The 27,000-nt window shown below is 43.6% G+C and overlaps 1 protein-coding gene across 1 annotated transcript in view; it reads left to right on the top strand.

The window, feature by feature from the left end:
• Positions 1 to 26,486, top strand: part of adck1 (aarF domain containing kinase 1) — a 173,118-nt gene extending 146,632 nt beyond the window's left edge. The window contains exons 9-11 of the mRNA XM_084181838.1: positions 11,034 to 11,231; positions 23,486 to 23,679; positions 26,072 to 26,486. Coding sequence (XP_084037964.1) covers positions 11,034 to 11,231; positions 23,486 to 23,679; positions 26,072 to 26,240 — 561 coding nt within the window. The 3' untranslated portion in view covers positions 26,241 to 26,486. The remainder of the gene's footprint in view (positions 1 to 11,033; positions 11,232 to 23,485; positions 23,680 to 26,071) is intronic.
• The last annotated feature ends 514 nt before the right edge of the window (positions 26,487 to 27,000 follow it).

Here is a 27,000-nt window from a genome sequence, read left to right as displayed (position 1 = left end):
AATGATTGTCCCACTAAGCCCAAACCAGATGGGATGACGTATCGCTGTAGAATGCTGTGGTAGCCATGCTGGGTAAGTGTGCCTTGAATTGTAAAGAAATCACAGACAGTGTCACCAGCAAAGCACCCCCACACCATAACACATTTACATTTACATTTACGTCATTTAGCAGACGCTCTTATCCAGAGCGACTTACAAATAGGTGCATTCACCTTATAGCCAGTGGGATAACCACTTTACACCACCTTTTTTTTTATAACCACTTTTATTTTATTTTTTTTTGGGGGGGGGGGGTAGAAGGATTACTTTATCCTATCTCAGGTATTCCTTAAAGAGGTGGGGTTTCAAATGTCTCCGGAAGGTGGTGAGTGACTCCGCTGTCCTGGCGTCGTGAGGGAGCTTGTTCCACCATTGGGGTGCCAGAGCAGCGGACAGTTTTGACTGGGCTGAGCGGGAACTATGCTTCCGCAGAGGTAGGGGAGCCAGCAGGCCAGAGGTGGATGAACGCAGTGCCCTCGTTTGGGTGTAGGGACTGATCAGAGCCTGAAGGTACGGAGGTGCCGTTCCCCTTACAGCTCCGTAGGCAAGCACCATGGTCTTGTAGCAGATGCGAGCTTCAACTGGAAGCCAGTGGAGTGTGCGGAGGAGCAGGGTGACGTGAGAGAACTTGGGAAGGTTGAACACCAGACGGGCTGCGGCATTCTGGATGAGTTGTAGGGGTTTAATGGCACAGGCAGAGAGCCCAGCCAACAGCGAGTTGCAGTAATCCAGACGGGAGATGACAAGTGCCTGGATTAGGACCTGTGCCGCTTCCTGTGTAAGGCAGGGTCGTACTCTCCGAATGTTGTAGAGCATGAACCTACAGGATCGGGTCACCACCTTGATGTTAGCGGAGAACGACAGGGTGTTGTCCAGGGTCACACCAAGGCTCTTCGCACTCTGGGAGGAGGACACAACGGAGTTGTCAACCGTGATGGCGAGATCATGGAACAGGCAGTCCTTCCCCGGGAGGAAGAGCAGCTCCGTCTTGCCAAGGTTCAGCTTGAGGTGGTGATCCGTCATCCATACTGATATGTCTGCCAGACATGCAGAGATGCGATTCGCCACCTGGTTATCAGAAGGGGGAAAGGAGAAGATTAGTTGTGTGTCGTCAGCGTAGCAATGATAGGAGAGGCCATGTGAGGATATGACAGAGCCAAGTGACTTGGTGTATAGCGAGAATAGGAGAGGGCCTAGAACTGAGCCCTGGGGGACACCAGTGGTGAGAGCACGTGGTGCGGAGACAGCTTCTCGCCACGCCACTTGGTAGGAGCGACCGGTCAGGTAGGACGCAATCCAAGAGTGAGCCGCGCCGGAGATGATTCAGCAGGGAGGAGAATGTGGTAAAGAGCTTCCTAGGGTTAGAGGCAGATGTTTGGAATTTAGAGTGGTAGAAAGTGGCCTTAGCAGCAGAAACAGATGAAGAAAATGTAGAGAGGAGGGAGTGAAAAGATGCCAGGTCCGCAGGGAGTCTAGTTTTCTTCCATTTCCGCTCAGCTGCCCGGAGCTCTGTTCTGTGAGCTCGCAATGAGTCATCAAGCCACGGAGCTGGAGGGGAGGACCGAGCCGGCCGGGAGGATAGGGGACATAGAGAGTCAAAGGATGCAGAAAGGGAGGAGAGGAGGGTTGAGGAGGCAGAATCAGGAGATTGGAGGGAGAAGGATTGAGCAGAGGGAAGTGATGATAGGATGGAAGAGGAGAGAGTAGCGGGAGAGAGAGAGCGAAAGTTGCGACGGCGCATTACCATCTGTGTAGGGGCAGAGTGAGTAGTGTTGGAGGAGAGGGAGAGAGAAAAGGATACAAAGTAGTGGTCGGAGACTTGGAGGGGAGTTGCAGTGAGATTAGTAGAACAACAGCATCTAGTAAAGATGAGGTCAAGCGTATTGCCTGCCTTGTGAGTAGGGGGGGACGGTGAGAGGGTGAGGTCAAAAGAGGAGAGGAGTGGAAAGAAGGAGGCAGAGAGAAATGAGTCAAATGTAGACGTAGGGAGGTTGAAATCCCCCAGAACTGTGAGGGGTGAGCCATCCTCAGGAAAGGAACTTGTCAAGCTCATTGATGAACTCTCCAAGGGAACCTGGAGGGCGATAGATGACAAGGATATTAAGCTTAAATGGGCTAGTGACTGTGACAGCATGGAATTCAAATGAGGAGATAGACAGATGGGTCAGGGGAAAAATTGAGAATGTCCACTTGGGAGAGATGAGGATTCCTGTGCCACCACCCCGCTGACCAGATGCTCTCGGGGTATGCGAGAACACATGGTCAGACGAGGAGAGAGCAGCAGGAGTAGCAGTGTTTTCAGTGGTAATCCATGTTTCCGTCAGCGCCAAGAAGTCGAGGGACTGGAGGGTAGCATAGGCTGAGATGAACTCTGCCTTGTTGGCAGCAGAACGGCAGTTCCAGAGGCTGCCTGAGACCTGGAACTCCACGTGGGTCGTGCGTGCAGGGACCACCAGGTTAGAGAGGCAGCAGCCACGCGGTGTGAGGCGTTTGTGTAGCCTGTGCGGAGAGGAGAGAACAGGGATAGGCAGAGGCATAGTTGACAGGCTGCAGCAGATGGCTACAATAATGCAGAGGAGATCGGAATGAAATGAACTAAACATCTGGGAAAGGAGAGAGCGGGGCCTCCCTCACCACAACTCCCAAATATAACTCTCCCAACTTCCACCTCAGAAACTATAATTGTTGTAAACTACAGCGGTTCAATGTTTTCTAGGAATAGACTAACTTAGTTTATTCAGCTAGCTAACTAGGTGCAGTATTATTCCGTGAAAAACGTCCGGGCACCTCGTCATAAGACGCCACAGCCAGCTAGCATGCCGGTCTCCAACAACACGGTTTAGCGCCAATACTCAGCCACAACAAACCACCAGTGTATCAACACGCAAGCAGATCGTCCGTGTCTAACGTTGTGGGTTAGTCCCGACAGCTTGAGCGAGTCCGTCGTCAACTTATTCAGCCAGTTAGTTAGCTAGAATAGTTAGCAAACTAGCTAGCCATTGCTTTCAGACAAAGAAGAACCTCTCCTTTCACGGCACGAACACACAGAGAGAGCCAAACTAACGTTAACTAGTCACCCATGTCCCGAATTCCTTGAACGACTCGGGCTATCAATATGTAAAAAACTAAACACAAGTGTAGGTTATGACTTACCCCTAGCAGCTACTGTTAGCTAGCCAAGTGCAAAGCTAGCCACTGAATTGACTCAGCCAGTTCGCGTCTGTTCGCTCGGTCGTTCCAGCTATTGTTTACTAGTAGCTATCCAGGTAGCAACAAGCTAGCTAAATTTCAAGCACAGTAGCCACTTGCTACCTAACGTTAACGGTTCAGACAATGAGGTTAGAAAACAGCTGAATGGTAGGCAATTATTGTATGTAATTGTTGTAGGCAGCCAGCTGGCGTAATTACAGGCACTCTCAGGCGTGAAACAACTATACCGTTGCTAATAGCTACTCGCCAGCTAGTCCAGGTGGTGAGTTAGCTAGCTAGCTAGCTTCGTGCTACACCCGGCACAGCCGAATACAATACTAACCTACAATAATTACATACAACAACCCACGATACCTACCTACAATACCTAACTACAATCTAAATACATAGTTTAAGCCTTACTCGACAAAGCCCAAGCTATGTATAAAGCCAAGCTTACCCGACGCCAAGCTTACCCGACGACCTCCTCCTTTACGGTGTGAAATGCACATGCGGAGATCATCCGTTCATTCACACCGCGTCTCACAAAGACACGGTGGTTGAATAAAAAATCTCAAATTTGGACTCCACACCAATGGACAAATTTCCACTGGTCTAATGTCCATTGCTCGTGGATCTTGGCCCAGGTAAGTCTCTTCTTATTATTGGTGTCCTTTAGTACTGGTTTCTTTGCAGCAATTCAAATATGAAGGCCTGATTCACACAGTCCCCTCTGAACAGTTGATGTTGAGATGTGTCTGTTACTTGAACTCTGAAGCATTTATTTGGGCTGCAATTTCTGAGGCTGGTATATCTAATGAACTTGTCCCCTGCAGCAGAGGTAACTCTGGGTCTTCCATTCCTGTCACGGTCCTCTTAAGAGCCAGTTTCATCATAGCGCTTGATGGTTTTTGCGACTGCACTTGAAGAAACTTTCAAAGTTCTTGACATGACTGACCTTCATGTTTTAAAGTAATGATGGACTGTCGTTTCTCTTTGCTTATTTGAGCTGTTCTTGCTATAATATGGACTTTTATTTTACCAAATAGGGCTATCTTCTGTATACCCCCCCACCTTGTCACATCACAACTGATTGGCTCAAACGCATTAAGAAGGAAGAAATTCCACAAATTAACTTTTAAGAAGGCACACCTGTTAATTGAAATGCATTCCAGGTGACTACCTCATGAAGCTGGTTGAGAGAATGCCAATAGTGTGCAAAGCTGTCATCAAGGCAAAGGGTGGCTATTTGAAGAATCTGAAATATAAAATATACACTACCGTTCAAAAGTTTGGGGTCACTTAGAAATGTCCTTGTTTTCGGAAGAAAAGCAATTTTTTTGTCCATTAAAATAACATCAAATTGATCAGAAATACAGTGTAGACATTGTTAATGTTGTAAATGGCTATTGTAGCTGGAAACGGCTGATTTTTTTATGGAATATCTACATAGGCGTACAGAGGCCCATTTATCAGCAACAATCAGTCCTGTGTTCCAATGGCACTTTGTGTTTGCTAATCCAAGTTTATCATTTTAAAAGGCTAATTGATCATTAGAAAACCCTTTTGCAATTATGCTGGCACAGCTGAAAAATGTTGTGCTGATTAAAGAAGCAATAAAACTGGCCTTCTTGAGAATAGTTTAGTATCTGGAGCATCAGCAATTGTGGGTTCGATTACAGAATCAAAATGGCCAGAAACAAATAACTTTCTTCTGAAACTCGTCAGTCTATTCCTGTTCTGAGAAATGAAGGCTATTCCATGCGAGAAATTGCCAAGAAACTGAAGATCTCGTACAACGCTGTGTACTACTCCCTTGACAGAACAGCGTAAACTGGCTCTAACCAGAATAGAAAGAGGAGTGGGAGGCGCACAACTGAGCAAGAGGACAAATACATGAGTGTCTAGTTTGAGAAACAGACGCCTCACAGGTCCTCAACTGGCAGCTTAATTAGATAGTACCCGCAAAGCACTAGTCTCAACGTCAACAGTGAAGAGGCGACTCCGGGATGCTGACCTTCTAGGTAGAGTTGCAAAGAAAAAGCAATATCTCAGACTGGCCAATAAAAAGATTAAGATGGGCAAAAGAACACAGAGGAAGATTGTAAAAAAGTGTTATGGTCAGACAAATCGAAGTTTGAGGTGTTCGGATCACAAAGAAGAAATTTTTTGAGACGCAGAACAAATGGAAAGATGCTGGGGGAGTGCTTGATGCCATCTGTCAAGCATGGTGGAGGCAATGTGATGGTCTGAGTGTGCTTTGGTGGCGGTAAAGTGGGAGGTTTGTACAGGGTAAAAGGGATCTTGAAGAAGAAAGGCTATCACTCAATTTTGCAACGCCATGCCATACCCTGTGGATGGCGCTTGATTGGAGCCAATTTCCTCCTACAACAGGAAAATGACCCAAAGCACAGCTACAAACTATACAATAACTATTTAGGGAAGAAGCAGTCAGCTGGTATTCTGTCTATAATGGAGTGGCCAGCACAGTCACCGGATCTCAACCCTATTGAGCTGTTGTGGGAGCAGCTTGACCGTATGGTACATAAGAAGTGCCCATCAAGCCAATCCAAGTTGTGGGAGGTGCTTCAGAAAGCATGGGGTGAAATCTCTTCAGATTACCTCAATAAATTGACAACTAGAATGCCAAAGGTCTGCAAGGCTGTAATTGCTGCAAATGGAGGATTCTTTGACGAAAGCAAAGTTTGAAGGACACAATTATTATTTCAATTAAAAATCATTATTTCTAACCTTGTCAATAACTACATTTCCTATTAATTTTGCTATATTTCCTATTCAAACTCATTTCATGTATGTTTGCATGGAAAACAAAGAAATGTTTAAGTGACCCCAAACTTTTGAACGGTAGTGTATTTTCATTTGTTTAATACTTTTTTGGGTACTACATGATTCCATATGTGTTATTTGATAGTTTTGATGTTTTCACTATTATTCTACAATGTAGAAAATAGTAATAAAGAAAGAAAAACCCTCGAATGAGTAGGTGTCCAAACTTTTGACTGGTACTATATATATATACAGTGCCCTCCACTATTATTGGCACCCCTGTTTAAGATGTGGTCGAGGACTTCCAAAAATTATCCTTTTTTTAAACAACATAGAACCCAAATGCAAAAAAAGAGAAAAATCCAACCTTTTATTTAAGTACATTACTTTGGTGGTAAAAAAAAAAATCACACATTTAGAAAAAAATTAACTTGAAATCATGTGTCCCACAATTATTTGCACCCCTAACAATTCCGCAGAAAATTTTAATTGATTTTTTAAAAAATATATTTTTCTGTAGTTGCTAAAGTTGGTCAGGGTATCTAGGAACTTTTAATTAGTCATTCATGACTTCCTGTTTCCCTGGGGTATAAATATGACGTGACACAGAGGCCTAATTCTCTTACCCATTTGTCAACATGGCAAAGACAAGAGAACACACCATTCAAGTAAGGCAGATTTGTGTCGACCTTCATAAGTCAGGCAATGGCTACAAGAAAATAGCCACTCGCCTTAACTTGCCCGTATCTACAGTCAGATGAATCATTAAGAAGTTTAAAACAACTGGAACAGTGACAAACAAGGCTGGAAGAGGTCCCAAGTTTACCTTGCCACAACGCACAGTGAGGAGGATGGTAAGAGAAGTAAAAAAAAGTCCTAAGCTCACTGTCACAGAATTGCATCAAAGAGTGGCATCTTGGGGTCACAAAGTCTCCAAAACAACCATCAGACGCTCTCTACATGCCAACAAGCTGTTTGGGAGGCATGCAAGGAAAAAGCCTTTTCTCACTAACACTCACAAACGTAAACGTCTGGAGTTTGCTAAGCGGCACTGGGACTTCAACTGGGATCGTGTGCTTTGGTCAGATGAGACTAAGATTGAGCTTTTTGGCAACAAACACTCTAAGTGGGTCTGGCGTAAAACAAAAGATGAGTATGCCGAAAAGCACCTCATGCCCACCGTGAAGTATGGTGGAGGATCTGTGATGCTGTGGGCCTGTTTCTCTTCCAAAGGCCCTGGGAACCTTGTTAGGGTGCATGGCATTATGAACGCTTTGAACTACCAGGACATTTTAAATAAAAACCTGATGGCCTCTGCCAGAAAGCTGAAGATGGGTCGTCATTGGGTCTTTCAGCAGGATAATGATCCAAAACATGTGGCAAAATCTACACAAAAATGGTTCAGCAGTCACAAACTCAAGGTCCTCCCATGGCCATCTCAGTCCCCAGACCTCAACCCAATCGAAAACCTGTGGGGTGAGCTAAAGAGGAGAGTGCATAAGAGAGGACCCAGGACACTGGATGATCTAGAAAGATTGTGCAAAGAAGAATGGTCAAAGATCCCTCTCTCTGTGTTCTCCAATCTTGTGAAATGTTATAGGAGGAGATTAAGTGCTGTCTTGTTGGCAAAAGGGGGTTGTACAAAGTATTAACATCAGGGGTGCCAATAATTGTGGGACACATGATTTCAAGTATTTTTTTTTCTAAATGTGTGATTTTTTTATTTTACACCAAAGTAATGTACTTAAATAAAAGGTTGGATTTTTCTCTTTTTTTGCATTTGGGTTCTATGTTGTTTAAAAAAAAAGGAGAATTTTTGGAAGTCCTCGACCACATCTTAAACAGGGGTGCCAATAATTGTGGAGGGCACTGTATTATCAATCTACACGCAATACCTCATAATGACAAAGCAAAAACAGTTTACGTATTAACAAAAAACAATAGATACCTTATTTACATAAGTATTCAGATCCTTTGCTATGAGACTCGAAGTTGAGCTCAGGTGCATAGTGTTTCCATTGATCATCCTTGAGATGTTTCTACAACTTGATTGGTGTCCACCTGTGGTAAATTCAATTGATTGGACATTGACAGGAAAGGCACACATCTGTCTACAGTGAGGGGAAAAAAGTATTTGATCCCCTGCTGATTTTGTACGTTTGCCCACTGACAAAGAAATGATCAGTCTATAATTTTAATGGTAGGTTTATTTGAACAGTGAGAGACAGAATAACAACAAAAAATCCAGAAAAAAACGCATGTCAAAAATGTTATAAATTGATTTGCATTTTAATGAGGGAAATAAGTATTTGACCCCTCTGCAAAACATGATTTAGTACTTGGTGGCAAAACACTTGTTGGCAATCACAGAGGTCAGACGTTTCTTGTAGTTGGCCACCAGGTTTGCACACATCTCAGGAGGGATTTTGTTTCACTCCTCTTTGCAGATCTTCTCCAAGTCATTAAGGTTTCGAGGCTGACGTTTGGCAACTCAAACCTTCAGCGCCCTCCACAGATTTTCTATGGGATTAAGGTCTGGAGACTGGCTAGGCCACTCCAGGACCTTAATGTGCTTCTTCTTGAGCCACTCCTTTGTTGCCTTGGCCGTGTGTTTTGGGTCATTGTCATGCTGGAATACCCATCCACAACCCATTTTCAATGCCCTGGCTGAGTGAAGGAGGTTCTCACCCAAGATTTGACGGTACATGGCCCCGTCCATCCTCCCTTTGATGCGGTGAAGTTGTCCTGTCCCCTTAGCAGAAAAACACCCCCAAAGCATAATGTTTCCACCTCAATGTTTGACGGTGGGGATGGTGTTATTGGGGTCATAGGTAGTATTCCTCCTCCTCCAAACACGGCGAGTTGAGTTGATGCCAAAGAGCTCCATTTTGGTCTCATCTGACCACAACACTTTCACCCAGTTCTCCTCTGAATCATTCAGATGTTCATTGGCAAACTTCAGACGGGCCTGTATATGTGCTTTCTTGAGCAGGGGGACCTTGCGGGTGCTGCAGGATTTCAGTCCTCACCGTTCTCATGATCATTGCAACTCCACGAGGTGAGATCTTGCATGGAACCCCAGGCCGAGGGAGATTGACAGGTCTTTTGTGTTTCTTCCATTTGCGAATAATCGCACCAACTGTTGTCACCTTCTCACCAAGCTGCTTGGCGATGGTCTTGTAGCCCATTCCAGCCTTGTGTAGGTCTATAATCTTGTCCCTGACATCCTTGGAGAGCACTTTGGTCTTTGCCATGGTGGAGAGTTTGGAATCTGATTGATTGATTGCTTCTGTGGACAGGTGTCTTTTATACAGGTAACAAGCTGAGATTAGGAGCACTCCCTTTAAGAGTGTGCTCCTAATCTCAGGTCGTTACCTGTATAAAAGACACCTGGGAGCCAGAAATCTTTCTGATTGAGAGGGGGTCAAATACTTGTTTCCCCCATTTAAAATGCAAATCAATTTATAACATTTTAAGTGTTTTTCTGGATTTTTCTGGCAAACGTACAAAATCAGAAGGGGATCAAATACTTTTTTCCCTCACTGTATATAAGGTCCCACAGTTGACAGTGCATGTCAGAGCAAAAACCAAGCCACGAGGTCGAAGGAATTGTCCGTAGAGCTCCGAGACAGGATTGTGTCAAGGCACAGATCTGGGTAAGGGTACCAAAAAATGTCTGCAGCATTGTAAGGCCCCAAGAACACAGTGGCCTCCAAGACTCTTCCTAGAGCTGGCTGCCCGGCCAAACTGAGCCATCAGGGATGAAGGGCCTTTGTCAGGGAGGTGACCAAGAACCTGATAGTCACTGACAGAGCTCCAGAGTTCCTCTGTGGAGATGGGAGAACCTTCCAGAAGGACAACCATCTCTGCAGCACTCCACCAATCAGGCCTTTATGGAAGAGTGGCCAGACGGAAGCCACTCCTCAGTAAATTACGCATGACAGCCCGCTTGGAGTTTGCCAAAAGGCACCTAAAGGAATCAGATCATGAGAAACAAGATTCTCTGGTCTGATGAAACCAAGATTGAACTCTTTGGCCTGAATGCCAAGCGTAACTTCTGGAGGAAACCTGGCACCATCCCTACGGTGAAGCATGGTGGTGGCAGCATCATGCTGTGGGACTGTTTTTCAGCAGCAGGGAGACTAGTCAGGATCGAGGGAAAGATGAGCGGAGCAAATTACAGAGAGATCCTTGATGAAAACCTGCTCCAGAGCGCTCAGGACCTCAGACTGGGGCGATGGTTCACCTTCCAACAGGGCAACAACCCTAAGCACACAGCCAAGACAATGCAGGAGTGGCTTCGGGACAAGTGTCTGAATGTCCTTCAGTGGCCCAGCCAGAGCCCGGACTTTAACCCGATCTAACATCTCTGGAGAGACCTGAAAATAGCTGTGCAGCGACATTCCCCATCCAACCTGACAGAGCTTGAGAGGATCTGCAGAGAAGAATGTGAGAAACTCCCCAAATACAGGTGTGCCAAGCTTGTAGCGTCATACCCAAGAAGAGTTGAGGCTGTAATCTCTGCTAAAGGTGCTTCAACAATGTACTAAGTAAAGGGTCTGAATACTTATGTATGTGTAATATTTCCGTTTTTGATTTTTTATATATTTGCAAACATTTGTCATTATGGGGTTTTGTGTGGGGGAAAAAAACTGTATAATACATTTTAGAATAAAGCTGTAACGTAACAAAATGTGGAAAAAGTGAAGGGGTCTGAATACTTTCCCAATGCACTGTATACACACACATACGTATAGAGTGAGTAAGAGTTGCCTTAATGCATCAGAATGATTGTGTCTTACCTCTCGCTCTCTTTCTCGCTCGCCTGCGCGCGCGCGCACACACACACACACACACACACACAGACACACACACACACAGACATACATACTTTTCGTTTTTTATTTCACAGGTTCAGTTTTTAGAGTGGAAGTTTAAGTCTCACTATTTTAGATACTCTCAGTGAGAGCTGGACTACTGATGTATTTTTAAGCCCCTGTACTTTCTTTTCCCTCCAGATCCTGCTGCCAGACTTCAGGCTAGACTACTGTCGTCTGTGGCAGTCCCTGATAAAGGGAGACGTGAAGGGGATTGAGAGGTACAGTCGACGCCTGGGGGTGGGGGACCTGTACCCCCTCTTCGCCTGTGTCCTCACTGCACGCTCCTGGACCTCTGTCAACGCAGGCATCGGCAACACCCCCGTCACACACTCTGAGGTACCCATTCTCACTCGCGCGCACACACACACACACACACGCGAGGTAGTGTAGACACACTCTCCGAAGCACTGTACACATACACACACGTCACACTTTGAGGTACACACACAGTTCACACCGTACACACGGAGGTAAACACATACGCATTTTTTTTGGGTGTGTGTGTTCATGCATGCAAATGCGGGGGACCGGGACCAAGCAGGAGTGTGTCTATGGGTGGTACAGTGCCATCTGTGGAGTGATAGGGACTGTGTTGTGCAACACGGGCACAGGTTCACACTAGTATGTACTGCCAGAATATTACATGTATAATAATAATCATGATAGCAAGGCTATTTGCCATAATACTGTTTATCAGAACACAACAAACTAGATACCAAACTTGTACAATCACAACCTCCAAGGAGAGCACATTTATGACAACATATTGTGTTCTGTTTTGACTCTCTCTCTCTCTCTCTCTCTCTCTCTCTCTTTCTCATACCCTTTCTCGCTCCATCCCCTCTTCCAGTCAGACTACAAGGGGATGTTTGTCAGTAGTCTGCTCTGGTGTAATTAAGTGTAATTATAAAGTCAGGTTGGCAACATACAGCTCTGACACGGGCAGAAAGGGAGCCGCCGGCACATTAGCATAAGAAAGAGACGATAAGAACATTGCATTGGAGCCACATGATAATAGGCCCTGTAAAAGGGAGGGAGAGATGGAGGCAGGGAGGGAGTGGGAGTGGGAGAGAAAGGAGGGAGGGATAGGGAGAGTGAGAGGGGAGGAAGAGAACATTTGATGGTTGTTTTTCAGTATGCACATACACTGTCTGAAAGCGGCATTACTTTTTACAGTTTCAAAACAAGACTTAGACACTCAAATATTTCCCTTGAGTCAACACCTACCCTAAGTGTTAATTACTATTACTAACATTTTCATTCGAGACTAACATTTTCCCCTGTTGTAACCGGTGCCACTAACTTTTACATTTGGTGGCACCAGCCCTGATTTGGTCAGACCCAAATCATGAGTAATCATCTTGTGAAATAATTCATAGGGCTTTATTACAAAATATAATAAATAGACTATCGAGGTTTTCAAGAAATACGTTGTTTCATCTAACACGTACAAGCAGGAATGCATGATTCAATATATTTTTATGTGCAACCTAATCCTGTGATTGTCATGAAGTTTGGGTTGTCAATTAGACTATAGTTGCTATATTTTACTGTCAAAATAGGACTCCAGCATTTTTTATTTCAATAGAGATGAATTACATATATCTTTATGTGCACTAACTAATATCATAGGCTAATTAATTTGGGGTTCAACAGCTGAGGAAGTGGAAACTCAAAACACATTAGCTAGATCGCTGACTACAAATATAATACTCCTAGTATCTATGTATTCATCCAACAGTAAATGTATTGACCTAAAAAAGTAGCAGTTGGAGGCTACTACCCATGAGACCTCGCAATGGCCAGAGCGCGTTTCATATCTCAAAGCCATATCAAATATGTTGGTTGTAGAATCGTTGCTATTGAGCTGAATATTGAGAGTTGAGAATAAAAATGATACGTACAGAAAGCTGAGACCCTCCTCTCTTTGACAGGAACACATGGTCAGCCAAAGGCTCATCATAGATTAGTGTAGCAAAGAAATTGCGCAATAAAAAAATCTTAACAGGCCTATGTGCCGCCGGCCACACTCTCGCTCTCTGTTATGACATTTTTCTCCTTTTTCTTTCTTTTTTTCTTTCTTTCTTTCTTTCTTTTTTTCTTTCTTTCTTTCTTTCTTTCTTTCTTTCTTTCTTTCTTTCTTTCTTTCTTTCTTTCTTTCTTTCTTTCTTTCTTTCTTTCTTTCTTTCTTTCTTTCTTTCTTTCTTTCTTTCTTTCTTTCTTTCTTTCTTTCTTTCTTTCTTTCTTTCTTTCTTTCTTTCTTTCTTTCTTTCTTTCTTTCTTTCTTTCTTTCTTTCTTTCTTTCTTTCTTTCTTTCTTTCTTTCTTTCTTTCTTTCTTTCTTTCTTTCTTTCTTTCTTTCTTTCTTTCTTTCTTTCTTTCTTTCTTTCTTTCTTTCTTTCTTGTAATCATAATGATGGACAGAGAATACTGTACAGTCACTATCTGTGTGTGTGTTCGGTTATGTCATTACTTAAGTTTTCAGCAGCACCTCGCCTGTACAGCTGTTAGCTTGTGTAGTGGAGGGATTCTCAAAATGTTTGGAGCCGGGGACCCCTTTTGTGACAGCAACAATTATTCAGGGACCCCTTCATATTCAGATTACTAACTCGAGTGATGAGAAGGAGGAGAAAAGAGAAGAGGAGGGGAAGGTTGAGGGAAGAGAGAGGTCAGCGCTCCCAGCTGGAGTGTATTGTGGTGAGTTTAACATCAGATCCCATCTGAAAGAGCAATATGCTGAACTTTAGGACATATTAGTTATTCAGTACTTCAATTGAGCCTTCATATCTGAGAGAGAACAGATAAAAGCTCTGGTATAGCCACTAAATGTGTGTATGTGCGTATGTGTGTGTGCGTGTGTGTCTCAGTAATAAGCTGGGTTCAGTGCTGTGGCTTTTCTATCAGGGCTGAGTGGGGCGCATAATTACAGAGGCAGAGAGAGACTGATGGAGAGAGAGCTTTCATCAGAGGGAGGGAGGGAGAGAAAGAGGGGGGCAGAGAGAAAAAGGAGTAAGAGCAGGGTGACGTGATCAGTGAGACTGGACAGGCCCTAGTCATAAGGACAGACACACTCCTGTTGTATTTCCCTCTGTTCTATCGATCTCTATGGCCCTGGCTCTATGTATCGGACCCTGTCTGGTTGGCTGTCTTTCCTCATCTGTAAAAGTGAGTTCCTATGCAATGCATTTAGGCTTGGGCGATATATGTTTATACCGCATACCGGGGTATTTCGAAATACCGACGGTAGATTTTCAATACCGTTAAAAAATATATATATAATCATTTTTCTTTTTGGGGTTGGGGGCTGCGTGCTACGTCACTGATTATAACTATAAGTTAAGCATAACTATAAGAAATCTAAGATGTGTCAACTAAATTATATCCAGCGCAGGGCTCCAGCTTGGCATTTGGTTTGCTAACTTGCTAGTGAAGTGGCTAGATATCAAGCTTCTTGGTTACAGCAGAGACATTCTAGCCTGAGTACTAGTCACTTTAGCCTAGAACATTCCACTTCTTGCCACTCCTTGTCATCGCCAAAGAGACTGGCCTTTCTGCCACCTTCAAATATTAATATTCTATTATTAATGAGCTCAAGGAGAACAGAGGAGTTGATCCTGATTCGATAACCCTCACAGCTATCCTCCAATCACAACGATTATCCCCAAAAAAATTCCATCACAGAAGACGTTGGTATCCTTTTTTGTCCAGACGAAACCAGTCTGTCAAAAGTTGCTAGCTCACATCTAAATTCTCGAACTAAATACATACTGCAATTCCAAACACAAAACCTCTTTGCTTCGATCTTAAGCCTCAAAATACAATAACTTGCCTAGCTAACAGCTAAACGTTTGTTTCACTTCGTTATAATTCAAATTCAATTTTTGAGGCTCCACATGTTGTCATGGAAAATATTAATGTTATTTCCAACAACCAATGAGCAACTCTGCTGTAAATCCAGCTGCATATTGAATGTTGAGATTGCCGAAAGTCCAGTCTCTTTGGCAAATTACATGGAGTGGAATGTTAGCTAAAAAGACATGTACCCAGACTAGAGACATTCAATCCCCTCCTCGATCAAGATCATTATGCAGTTAATAAAATTACACGTTTCCTTATCATTCCTTGTATGGCTTGTTCTTTTCCAATCACTAAGAACTCTACAGAAATCCTTATGTGAAGTGACAGAAAGACATGGTGAAAGCTGATGACACACAGACACACATCTCTGAGGCAATGTAGCGCTCCTTCCAGTCGGTTTGTTAGGCTCCCAAACAGAACAAAAGTGGGAACATTAGCAGTGAATTGGAATGAACGCAATTTACATTTATTGTGGCATGAAAAAATAACTATTGCTTTGAGGCTGAATAGGAAGCAGCAATCACCGCTGCCGGCAGAGAGAAAGAGAGAGAAGGGAGGGAGGGAAGAGATGGGTGGGGAGACTGACAGAAAGAGTAGGGGGTTGAAGAGTAAAGCAATGGGCGAGAATGGAGAAAAGTGAAAGAAAGAAAGAGAAAGAAAGAAGCTCAACAGCAGCGATACAGAGAGTAAAAGGGAAAGATAAAGAAGAGATGAAGGGAGAACAGACAGAGATTGAAGAAAGAGAAAAGCACATCCATTCTCTTAGGTAATTGTTGGGAACACATGAAATCAGTCTGTCAGTCAAAGCCTTTCAAATGTCACTGTGTTAATTGTCTAGTCCACAAAGCATGTCCCTTCCATCTTCTACTGGGCTAACCATGGAACACAAAATCGTTTGTGTGTGCGCCGTGTAGACGCCCATGTGTCATGTGTGTGCCAAAGCCAGAGAGGTATACAGCGTTATGATAATTATCATCCATGTTGCCACCAAATGTTCTGAGATGATTGCATTCTACTGAGTGCCACTTAGGTTCTCATGACAATAGCATTTTGATTTGGAATATCCTGTAATTATATAGACCTTACTTGACTTGATTACATTTCCAAGTCACCCTGTATTTGTAATGTTCTGTTCTTTGTTTCTGTTTTAACATCACACACCCTCCTGTACCTGTCTGTTCCCCTGCCTCTCAGACAGACACACACAACGGAAGAATAGTCCAGATTACATAAATGCACACAGGAAAAAAAGTGATTTTTATGGAGGACAAGTTGGCAATCAGAAATGAAAGACTGAAACCCATCACACCCTCATCACACACACACTCTCTTGACTTCTGAGGAGGAAGTGGGAGTGTGCTTAGCCAAGGAAACACATCTCATCCTCCCAATGCCTCTCTCACACACACACACACACACACACACACACACACACACAGTGGCATCAGCAGTAGGTGTTTGCCCAGCGTCTGTTATCTGAAATTGAGTTTATTGTGAAATAGGAAAGTAGCTGTGACACCTAGACCAGACAGAGCTAAGTGAAAGACAAGACCCTGCAGCTTTAATCCATGTACTGAATTCCAAAATACGCTACACAGATCGTCCCTTAAATGCTCTTTTCACTTCCCTCTGATGTTTTGAGAACAGAGAATGCAAGGAATCGAGGGAAGACTTGAGATTCACCCTATAGCTATTACTCCTACACACACACACACACACACACACACACACACACACACACACACACACACACACACACACACTGCATACTCACTCACTAACACAACAATAGTAATGGGGAATACAGAAGAATAAATCAGAGGGACTGACTGAACGGCGATCATAAACAAACACACACACTGGAGGAGTAATGGGCTAGGTGCAGGCAGTATTTCACCCTACCAAACAGATCTATGCCCACATACACACAGGGCGCTCTGTATTTGTGTGACTGAGGTCGTAATGCGTGGTGTAAATCTACCAATAAGTAGATGGCATGCATATAAGTCGTCCAGTAAGGAGACTGTGTGCATTTAAATCGACCAATGCGTAGTTGGTGTGCATGAGTCAGGAAGTGTTTAGTCCGAGCGTGGTTTAGTGTGTCAGGCCAGACTCGTATCTCAGGTTTGAGGGCTGGGGAGTAACACCAAAGAATGCATCCAGGACAGATAAGGCATCGGCCCAGACGATCGATAATGTTGATGTGTTTATTTTGATTTCCGTTAACTGTTACTTTAGGCTGTTACATTATTCCGCTATACTCTGGTCAGGATTATAATATTACGTATACACACACACACACACACACACACACACACACACACACACACAACCACACACTGGATGAACTCTAGGCCAAGGGGCACATGGGCGGGGGTTGATATATCTGTTTATTTGGATTCCAGTAAATTCTACTTTAGTCTACTTAAGCATCTTCCATCACTTGGCTCTCTTTGTTGTTGACACGCCTCTCGCCAGGATTGAAAAAGTTTACGCTTAGGAGTGAAGGTTGTGGGTTAGCTAGGGGGTAGGAGAAGGATGAGGGTGTGATGGGGTTCAGTCTTTCATTTCTGATTGCCAACTTTTCTTCCATAAAAAACACTTTTTTTCTGTGTGCATTTATATAATCTGGACTATTCTTCCGTTGTTTCTGGAACCAATGTGAGTCCCACACATACCAGCCACAGTAGCAGCAGAAGGAGGGGTGGAAGGCTTAGGGCCTAAATTAAGTGGCTTCAAGCCACTTAATTTAGGCCCTAAGCCTTCCACCCCTCCTCCTTTCCTCCTCCTTTTAAGGGGCTTATGGGATAAACAAAGTCAAATAAACGCAGCTTTGACATGTTTCCCGAGCTCTCTCTCTAAGTCATATAGTTGATAGACTATGATTAACATGGCAGGTTGTTGAAGAGGAGGAGAATGGCCAGTTAGAATAGAATAGAATCTGCAGCCAGTCATCGTGCAAAACCTCAATGCCACCATATATTCCCCCAAAGTACACTTTTGACCAGAGTGGAGGAATTCAAGATGGTCTTTAAAGGGAAAATAATAAATAGTTGTTTTGCAATGCGGCAAATGTTCAGGCAAATTTTCTGGCAAATTTTCTGGTGCCTTCAGAAAGTATTCACACCCCTTGACTTTTTCCTCATTTTGTTGTGTTACAGCCTGAATTTAATTTGAGATTTTGTAAATAACCCATAATTTCTAAGTGGAATTATGTTTTTAATTGTTTTTATTTTTTATTATTAAAATAAATCAAAACATAAATAATGAAAAGCTGAAATGTCTTCAGTCAAATAAGTATTCGACCCCTTTGTTATGGCACACCTAAATAATTTCAGGAGTACAATTAAGTTGCATAGACTATTTTGTCACATCTCTAAAAAGGATGTATTTGGGTGTTCTTGGAGCCTTTGTTCAGGGTTTATATGTGCCCCTGCAACTAAAGAAAGAGCATGAAGAAGTCTATTGCTGGTGGGGTAAGTTTCTCAAAACCAAGTGAAATAAAAAATTTAAAGTGTCTGGTGACTTCTATAACATGCCATTTACACTCTACAGTGCCTCCAGAAAGTATTCACACCCCTTGACTTTTTCCACATTTTGTTGTGTTACAGCCTGAATTTAACATTTATTGAATTTACATTTTGTCACTGTCCTACACACAATACCCCATAATGTCAAAGTAGAATTATGTTTTTAGAAACTTTTGCAAATTAATTAAAAATGAAAAGCTGAATTTCTTGAGTCAATAAGTGTTCAACCCCTTTGTAATGGCAAGCCTAAATAAGTTCAGGAGTAAAAATTAGCTTAAGAAGTCACATGCATGCTCTGTGTGCAATAATGGTGTTAAACATGATTTTCAAATGACTACCTCATCTCTGTACCACACACATACAATTATCTATAAGGTCCCTCAGTTCAGCAGTGAATTTCAAACACAGATTCAACCACAAAGACCAGGGAGGTTTTTCAATGCCTTGCAAAGAAGGGCACCTAATGGTAGATGGGTAAAAATGAAAAAAAAAGCAGACATTTAAATCACTTTGAGCATATTGAAGTTATTAATTACACTTTGGATGGTGTATCAATACACCTAGTCACTACAAAGATACAGGCGTCCTTCCTAACTCAGTTGCCGGAGAGGAAGGAAATGGTGCATGGATTTCACCATGAGGCCAATGGTGACTTTAAAACAGTTAGACTTTAATGGCTGTTTATATGATAAAACTGAGGATGGATCAGCAACATTGTAGTTACTCCACAATACTAAACTAAATGACAGATTTGAAAAGAAGAAAGCCTGTACAGAAAAAAATAATATTCCAAAATATGCATCCTATTTGCAATAAGGCACTAAAATAATTGGCAAAGAAATTAACTTTATGTCCTGAATACAAAGTGTTATGTTTGGGGCAAATACAACACAACACATCAGTGAGTACCACACTTGATATTATCAAGCATGGTGGTGGCTGCATCATGTTATGGGTATGCTTGTCATTGGCAAGGACTAGGGAGTTTTTAGGATAAAAAAATACGGAATAGAGCTAAGCACAGGCAAAATCCTACAGGAAAACCTAGTTCAGTCTCCTTTCCAACAGACACTGAGAGACAAATTCACCTTTCAGCAGGACAATAAACTAAAACACAAGGCCAAATATACACTGAAGTTGCTTACCAAGATGACATTGAATGTTTCTGAGTTGCCTTGTTACAGTTTTGACTTAAATCGGCTTGAAAATCTATGGCAAGACTTGAAAATGGCTGTCTAGCAATGATCAACAACCAACTCGACAGAGCTTGAAGAATGTTTTTGTGAATAATTTGCAAATATTGTACAATCCAGGTGTGCAAAGCTCTTAAGAGACTTACACAGCGAGACTCACAGCTGTAATCGCTTCCAAAGGTGATTCTAACATTGACTCAGGGGTTTGAATGCTTATGTAAATGAGATATTTCTATATTTCATTTTCAATACATTTGCAAAAATGTCTAAAAACGTGTTTTCACTTTTCATTATGGGGACTCTACAAGGTGTCGAAAGCGTTCCAAAGGGATGCTGGCCCATGTTGACTCCAATGCTTCCCACAGTTGTGTCAAGTTGGCTGGATGTCCTTTGGGTGATGGACAATTGTTGATACACATGGGAAACTATTGAGCGTGAAAAACCCAGCAGCGTTGCATTTCTTGACACAAACCGGTGCACCTAGTACCAAACCCCGTTCAAAGGCACTTACATTTGTTGTCTTGCCCATTCACTCTCTGAATGGCACACATACACAATTCATGTCTCAATTGTCTCAAGGCTTAAAAATCATTCTTAAACCTGCCTCCTCCCCTTAATTTACACAGATTTAAGTGGATTTAACAAGTGACATCAACAAGGGATCATAGCTTTCACCTGGTCAACCCATGTCATGGAAAGAGCAGGTGTTCTTAATGTTTTGTATGCTCACTGTATATCTTGTATGTGTGTAGCCCATGTTACGGACTCAGCAGTGGTTTGTTTGGTTTGTAGGTACGGTATGCTCTCTCTCTCTATCCCTCCCTCTTTCTCTCTGTTTCTCTGTTTTGAAATATCAACATACTTAAAGATGACCGGTTTACAGTAGCAGGATCAGAGTTGCTCTTCTAACAGGGATGGAGGGAGGGTGGGAGGGAGGGAGAGGGATAGAGGTATTTGGTATTTTATTAGGATCCCCAATAGCTGTTGCGATAGAAGCAGCTACTTTTCCTGGGGTCCACACAAAACATGAACCATTAAATAATACAGAACATTCAATAACAAGAACAGCTCAAGGACAGAACTACATCAATTTAAAACATCACATAGTCTACATATCAGTACATAGACACAATATCTAGGTCAGATAGGGGAGAGGTGTTATGCGGTGAGGTGATGCTTTTATCTGTTTTTGGAACCAGGTTTGCTGTTCAGTTGAGCAATCTTTGATGGAAGGGAGTTCCATGCAATCATGGCTCTATATAATACTGTACGCTTTCTTGAATTTGTTCTGGATTTCAGGACTGTGAAAAGACCCCTGTTGCCATGTCTGGTGGGGTATGTGTGTGTCAGTACTGTGTGTAAGTTGACTATGCAACCAATTTGGAATTGAACACATTGTTTCTTATAAAAACCAGAAGAGATGCAGTCAGTCTCTCCTCTACTTTTAGCCAAGAGAGACTGGCATACATAGTATTGGTATTCACCTTCAGATTACAGTGAAGAACAAGACCTGCCTCTGTTCTGGGCCAGCTGTAGTTTTTCTATGTCCTTCTTTGCAGCACCTGACCATATGACTGGGCAATAATCAAGATAAGATCAAACTAGAGCCTGCAGGACTTGCTTTGTGGAGTGTGGTGTCAAAAAAGCAGAACATCTCTTTATCACGGATAGACCGCTCCCCATCTTCACAACCATTGAATCAATATGTTTTAACTATGACAGTTTACAATCCAAGGTAACACCAAGTAATTTAGTCTCCTCAACTTGCTCAACAGCCACATTTATTCATTATCAGATTCAGCTGAGGTCTAGAACTTAGGGAATGATTTGTACCAAATACAATGCTCTTAGTTTTGGAGATGTTCAGGACTAGTTTATTACTAGCCACCTACACAACCAGTTAAAGGTTTGGACACACCTACTTATTCAAGAGTTTCTTTATTTTTACTATTACACATATTTTTACTATAACACATATGGAATCATGTAGTAACCAAAACATTGTTAAACAAATCAAAATGTGTTTTATATTTGAGATTCTTCAAATAACCACCCTTTGCTTTGCATACTCTTGGCATTCTGTCAACCAGCTTCATGAGGTAGTCACCTGGAATGCATTTCAATTAACAGGTGTGCCTTCTTAAAAGTTAATTTGTGGGGGTGCTTTGCTGGTGACGCTGTCTGTGATTTATTTAGAATTCAAGGCACATTTAACCAGCATGGCTACCACAGTATTCTGCAGCGATACGCCATCCCATCTGGTTTAGGCTGTGTAAGGGCTATTTTACCAAGAAGGAGAGTGATGGAGTGCTGCATCAGATGACCTGGCCACCACAATCCCCCAACCTCAACCCAATTGAGATGGTTTGGGAGTCGGACGGCAGAGTGAAGGAAAAGCAGCCAACAAGTGCTAATCATATGTGGGAACTCCTTCAAGACTGTTGGAAAAGCATTCCAGGTGAAGCTGGTTGAGAGAATGCCAAGAGTGTGCAAAGCTGTCAAAGCAAAGGGTGGCTATTTGAAGAATCTCAAATATAAAATATATTTTGATTTGTTTAACAGTTTTTTGCTTACTACATGATTCCATATGTGTTATTTCATAGTTTTGATGTCTTCACTATTATTCTACAATATAGAAAATAGTTTTTTTTTAATATAGAAAAACCCTTGAATGAGTAGGTGTGTCCAAACCTTTGACTGATACTGTATTCTAAAACTGACTCCAACTCTGTTTAGGGTTGCAGTGATTTCACTAGCTGTGGTTGCTGATGCGTATAGGGTTGAATCATCAGCATACATAGACACACAGGCTTTGGTGATTGCCAGTGGCAGGTCATTGGTAAAAACAGAAAAGAGTAGAAGACCAATAGAGCTGCCCTGCGGTACACCACACTTTACATGTTTAACATTAGAGAAGCTTCCATTATATTAGATAGATAGCTCTGAGTCCACAATATGGCAGAGGTTGAAAAGCCATAACACATATGTTTCTTTCAACAACAGGTTATGGTCAATAATATCAAAGGCTGCACTGAAATCTAACAGTACAGCTCCCACAATCATTATCTTATCAATTTCTTTCAACCAATCATCAGTAATTTGAGTACGTGCAGTACATGTTGTGTGCCCCTCTCTATAAACATGCTGAAAGTCTGTTGTTAATTTGTTTACAGAGAAATAGCATTGTATGCACGCACACAAACACTACAGTCTAATAACTATTTTGTTAGGCATACTATTTAGGGTTTTTTCCTGACAAGGTCAGTTAAGTGTAGCTGGTTAAGACAAAATGTTCTCTACTGCTGTCTGGTATACTGAACCACTGATGACCAGGGACCAGACTGGCTGCTTTGATCCTGGAATTAAACAGTCTACAGATCAGACACTCTGTCTACCCTTCCTTTCCTTTAACACTATCCCTCTCCCTCGAGCTGGAGGGAAGCCAAAGTCATTCCGCTACCCAAGAATAGCAAAGCACCCTTTTACTGGTTTTAACAGCCGACTAATCAGCTTGCTAGCGACTCTTAGCAAACTTTGGGGGAAAAGTTGTGTGTGTCTACATGCGTTTGCGTCTGTTTTTAGAAGTAAGTCAATAGCATTTCTAGCAGTGTAAACGGTGTGTCTGTATTGCTGTTACAGAGACGGAGAGACTGTATTAAATTAGTCAGCAGAAAGCAACCAGTCTGTGATCTCTCTAAGCCCTGTCAACAAACACACATCCTCTGGGACGCACACCGACTGACTGCTCACTCTGACTCTGAGAGACTGAGAGAGGCTGGACCAAGGAGACAGAGAGAAGGGGGTGAGGGAGGGAGGAATCACAGCTGACTTCACACTTTAGAGAGAGCGAGAGACTTCTTGTTCTACCTCTTCAATTGCATCTCCTGATCAATGTCTGACAAATTATCAATCCGTTGTTTTAAACATGAATGTATGTGCTTTGAGTATTGTTCATTTTATTTTTTCGTATTTCTCATGTCTATGTGTGCGTCTGTGCGTCTCTCTCTCAGGACGTGGAGATCAGGGCGAACGCAGCTCTCTACCTCCCCCAGATCAGTGACCTGCTGAACCGCGTGCCCCGTCAGATGCTGCTGCTACTGAAGACCAACGATCTTCTCAGAGGCATCGAGACCACCCTGCAGACCAGAGCCGCTGCCTCCTCCTTCATCAACATGTCCCGATGCTGCACCAGGGCTGTAGCCAGGTAGACCCTGACCTCTAACCCCTAACCCTGCAGACCAGAGTTTCATCCTCCTCCTTTATCAACATGTCCCGATGCTGCACCAGGGCTGTAGCCAGGTAGACCCTGACCTCTAACCCCTAACCCTGCAGACCAGAGTTTCATCCTCCTCCTTTATCAACATGTCCCGATGCTGCACCAGGGCTGTAGCCAGGTAGACCCTGACCTCTAACCCCTAACCCTGCAGACCAGAGTTTCATCCTCCTCCTTTATCAACATGTCCCGATGCTGCACCAGGGCTGTAGCCAGGTAGACCCTGACCTCTAACCCCTAACCCTGCAGACCAGAGTTTCATCCTCCTCCTTTATCAACATGTCCCGATGCTGCACCAGGGCTGTAGCCAGGTAGACCCTGACCTCTAACCCCTAACCCTGCAGACCAGAGTTTCATCCTCCTCCTTTATCAACATGTCCCGATGCTGCACCAGGGCTGTAGCCAGGTAGACCCTGACCTCTAACCCCTAACCCTGCAGACCAGAGTTTCATCCTCCTCCTTTATCAACATGTCCCGATGCTGCACCAGGGCTGTAGCCAGGTAGACCCTGACCTCTAACCCCTAACCCTGCAGACCAGAGTTTCATCCTCCTCCTTTATCAACATGTCCCGATGCTGCACCAGGGCTGTAGCCAGGTAGACCCTGACCTCTAACCCCTAACCCTGCAGACCAGAGTTTCATCCTCCTCCTTTATCAACATGTCCCGATGCTGCACCAGGGCTGTAGCCAGGTAGACCCTGACCTCTAACCCCTAACCCTGCAGACCAGAGTTTCATCCTCCTCCTTTATCAACATGTCCCGATGCTGCACCAGGGCTGTAGCCAGGTAGACCCTGACCTCTAACCCCTAACCCTGCAGACCAGAGTTTCATCCTCCTCCTTTATCAACATGTCCCGATGCTGCACCAGGGCTGTAGCCAGGTAGACTCTGACCTCTAACCCCTGAAATCTAACCCCAAGCCCTAACTCTGCAGACCTGAGGGTTCCAGTCCCTCTGTGATAGATCTGCTGCTCTGTATCAATCCACTACACGCACCACTAATCTATTTGCATCCCCTTAGACAAGCAACACACACACGCTTTGACACACACATTTGTATCACATCAGTTTCAGTAATCATTATTTAAGCTTTAGGAAAATGTCAAAATGTCTTACTCTCTCTCCTTCCCCCTCCTCACTGTCCTCCTCCCTCCCCTCCCCTTTCCTCTCTGTATGTCTGTGTGTGTAATTGGCTGGCTGAATGCTGTGATTATATTGTACTTTCAGTGGCAGTCAGCAGTGGCCATATTGATTCAGTCTTACCATTTTAACGAACAACTCCATGATTGTCTCTGAGAAAAATCATTAGGACAGAGAGGATGGGGGAGGGATGGGGGGAGGGTGCTGGACGCCTCTGGGGAAAAAAAGGGGATGAGAGGGGTGGAAAGGAGGAGCGAGGAGATTGAAAGAAGAGGGATGAGGAGAGAGGGGAGGATAGATGAGGAAAAGAGGGGTGCAATGGAGGAGAGGGGAGAAGAGGGGGAGGCAGTGAGACGTGAAATTCAGTGTTTTGCTTCAGCAGCTCTCTATTAAAACTAAGCAGTAGTAGAACACAGAATGCAGATCTACAGGGCATTAGATGGGGAAATATTGGGCTTAATTGAGCTTCCCTGCTTCAAAAATAGTCCCAAAAGTGCAAACCCCGCCCATTTGCTCTGGCCCTTCAGGCAGATTCAATTTGACGATCAAATTATTTGAAAGAAAACAAATATAATAAGAGAGAGAGACTTTGCGATGGCTTTCCATGTGCTGTGTAATTGGTTGGGAGAGGAGGAATGATGGCTTAGACAAGATGTCACTTCAACTCTTTCCTCAAGGAGAACACATTGTCCTACCACAGGGCAAGGCCACACACATACACACACCAGAGAGAGCTGTCTGGTACAGCAGAGTTAATAATGTCTCCCCAGTCTGCGCTGTGACAACACTACAGTGTGGTGGAGGATGATCCTTATAAAACATTCAGTAGTCAGTCATGTTATAATCTCACCATGGTGTTATGCACTGGGATTCCTGTTATACTGTACTGCACTGTACACACTGTCTCATCCTCTTTCTTTCTGTCCCCTTCCATCCCTCTCTCTCTCTCGCTCTCGCTAGCTCTTGCTCTCTCTCTCAATCTCTCTCTGTCTCTCTCTGTCTGTCTGTCTCTCTCTCTCGCTCAAACTGTCTCTCTCTCTCTCTCCCGCTCTTTCTCTCTCTCTCTCTCTCTCTCTCTCTCTCTCTCTCTCGCACTCTCTCTCTCTCTCTCTCCCCATCTCCCCCTTTCTTCTTCTCACTCCTAACTTACTGGCTCCTAACATAACATCCTGTTTCCTGTCAGGCACAAGCGGAGCAAGGCGCAGTCGAGGGCACGGCGTCTCCAGATCACCATGTCGGAGTCTCTGACCCTGTGGCAAATCAGCCTGTACGAACTGTTCCTGTGGGTCAAGGGCTCAACACTAGGAGACTGGGTCGGCTCACTGCTCAGCTGTCTACACTACACACACTGATCAGAGAAGAGAGGCGACGACACAGACAGACAGACACATACACAGTTATGGGCGTACGCATGCACACACACTTAGAGTACACACACATACACACCCTCACACTATGGCCTTTGGGACGTAGAGTCATGAAACTTGACACATGCATACACACGCACAGGCAATCCGCTCCAAACGCACGGAGACAGTGTAACAACTGTGTAAATAGATGGATAGAGAGAGGTAGGTATCAATAGAACAGACAGACAGAAAATAAAGTAGAAAATAAAAGAAAGTGGCTGGGTCAAGCGTCTGGTACTACTCTGCTGTTAGTCCATTGGCTGAAGAGGAAAGTTCAGGAACAGTTTGTGCTCAGCGAGGACTATCATATGGAGCGCTGTAAGCGATTGTTGTGAATACATGTACTGTAAAATCATATCAGTTCTATTTTTTACAACAAAGTGTCCGCTGAATGTATACTGAACAAAAATATAAACGCAGCATGCAACAATTTCAAACATTTAACTGAGTTACATTCGTATAAGGAAATCGGTCAATTGAAATTAATTCATTAGGACCTAATCTGTGGATTTCACATGACTGGGCAGGGCTGCAGCCATGGGTGGGCATAGGCCCACCCACTTGGCAGGCAGGTCCACCCACTGGGGAGTCAGGCCCTGCCAATCAGAATGAGTTTTTTCCCCACAAAAGGGGCTTTATTACAGACAGAAATACCCCTCAGCACCCCCACCCCCCCCTCAAACAATCCCGCAGGTGAAGAAGC

The sequence above is a fragment of the Coregonus lavaretus genome (genome assembly GCF_964263955.1).
Source record: "Coregonus lavaretus genome assembly, chromosome: 18".
NCBI classification, from domain to species: domain Eukaryota; kingdom Metazoa; phylum Chordata; class Actinopteri; order Salmoniformes; family Salmonidae; genus Coregonus; species Coregonus lavaretus.
Note: the sequence above shows the minus strand (reverse complement) of the source record. Positions and strands in the feature narration are given on the sequence as shown.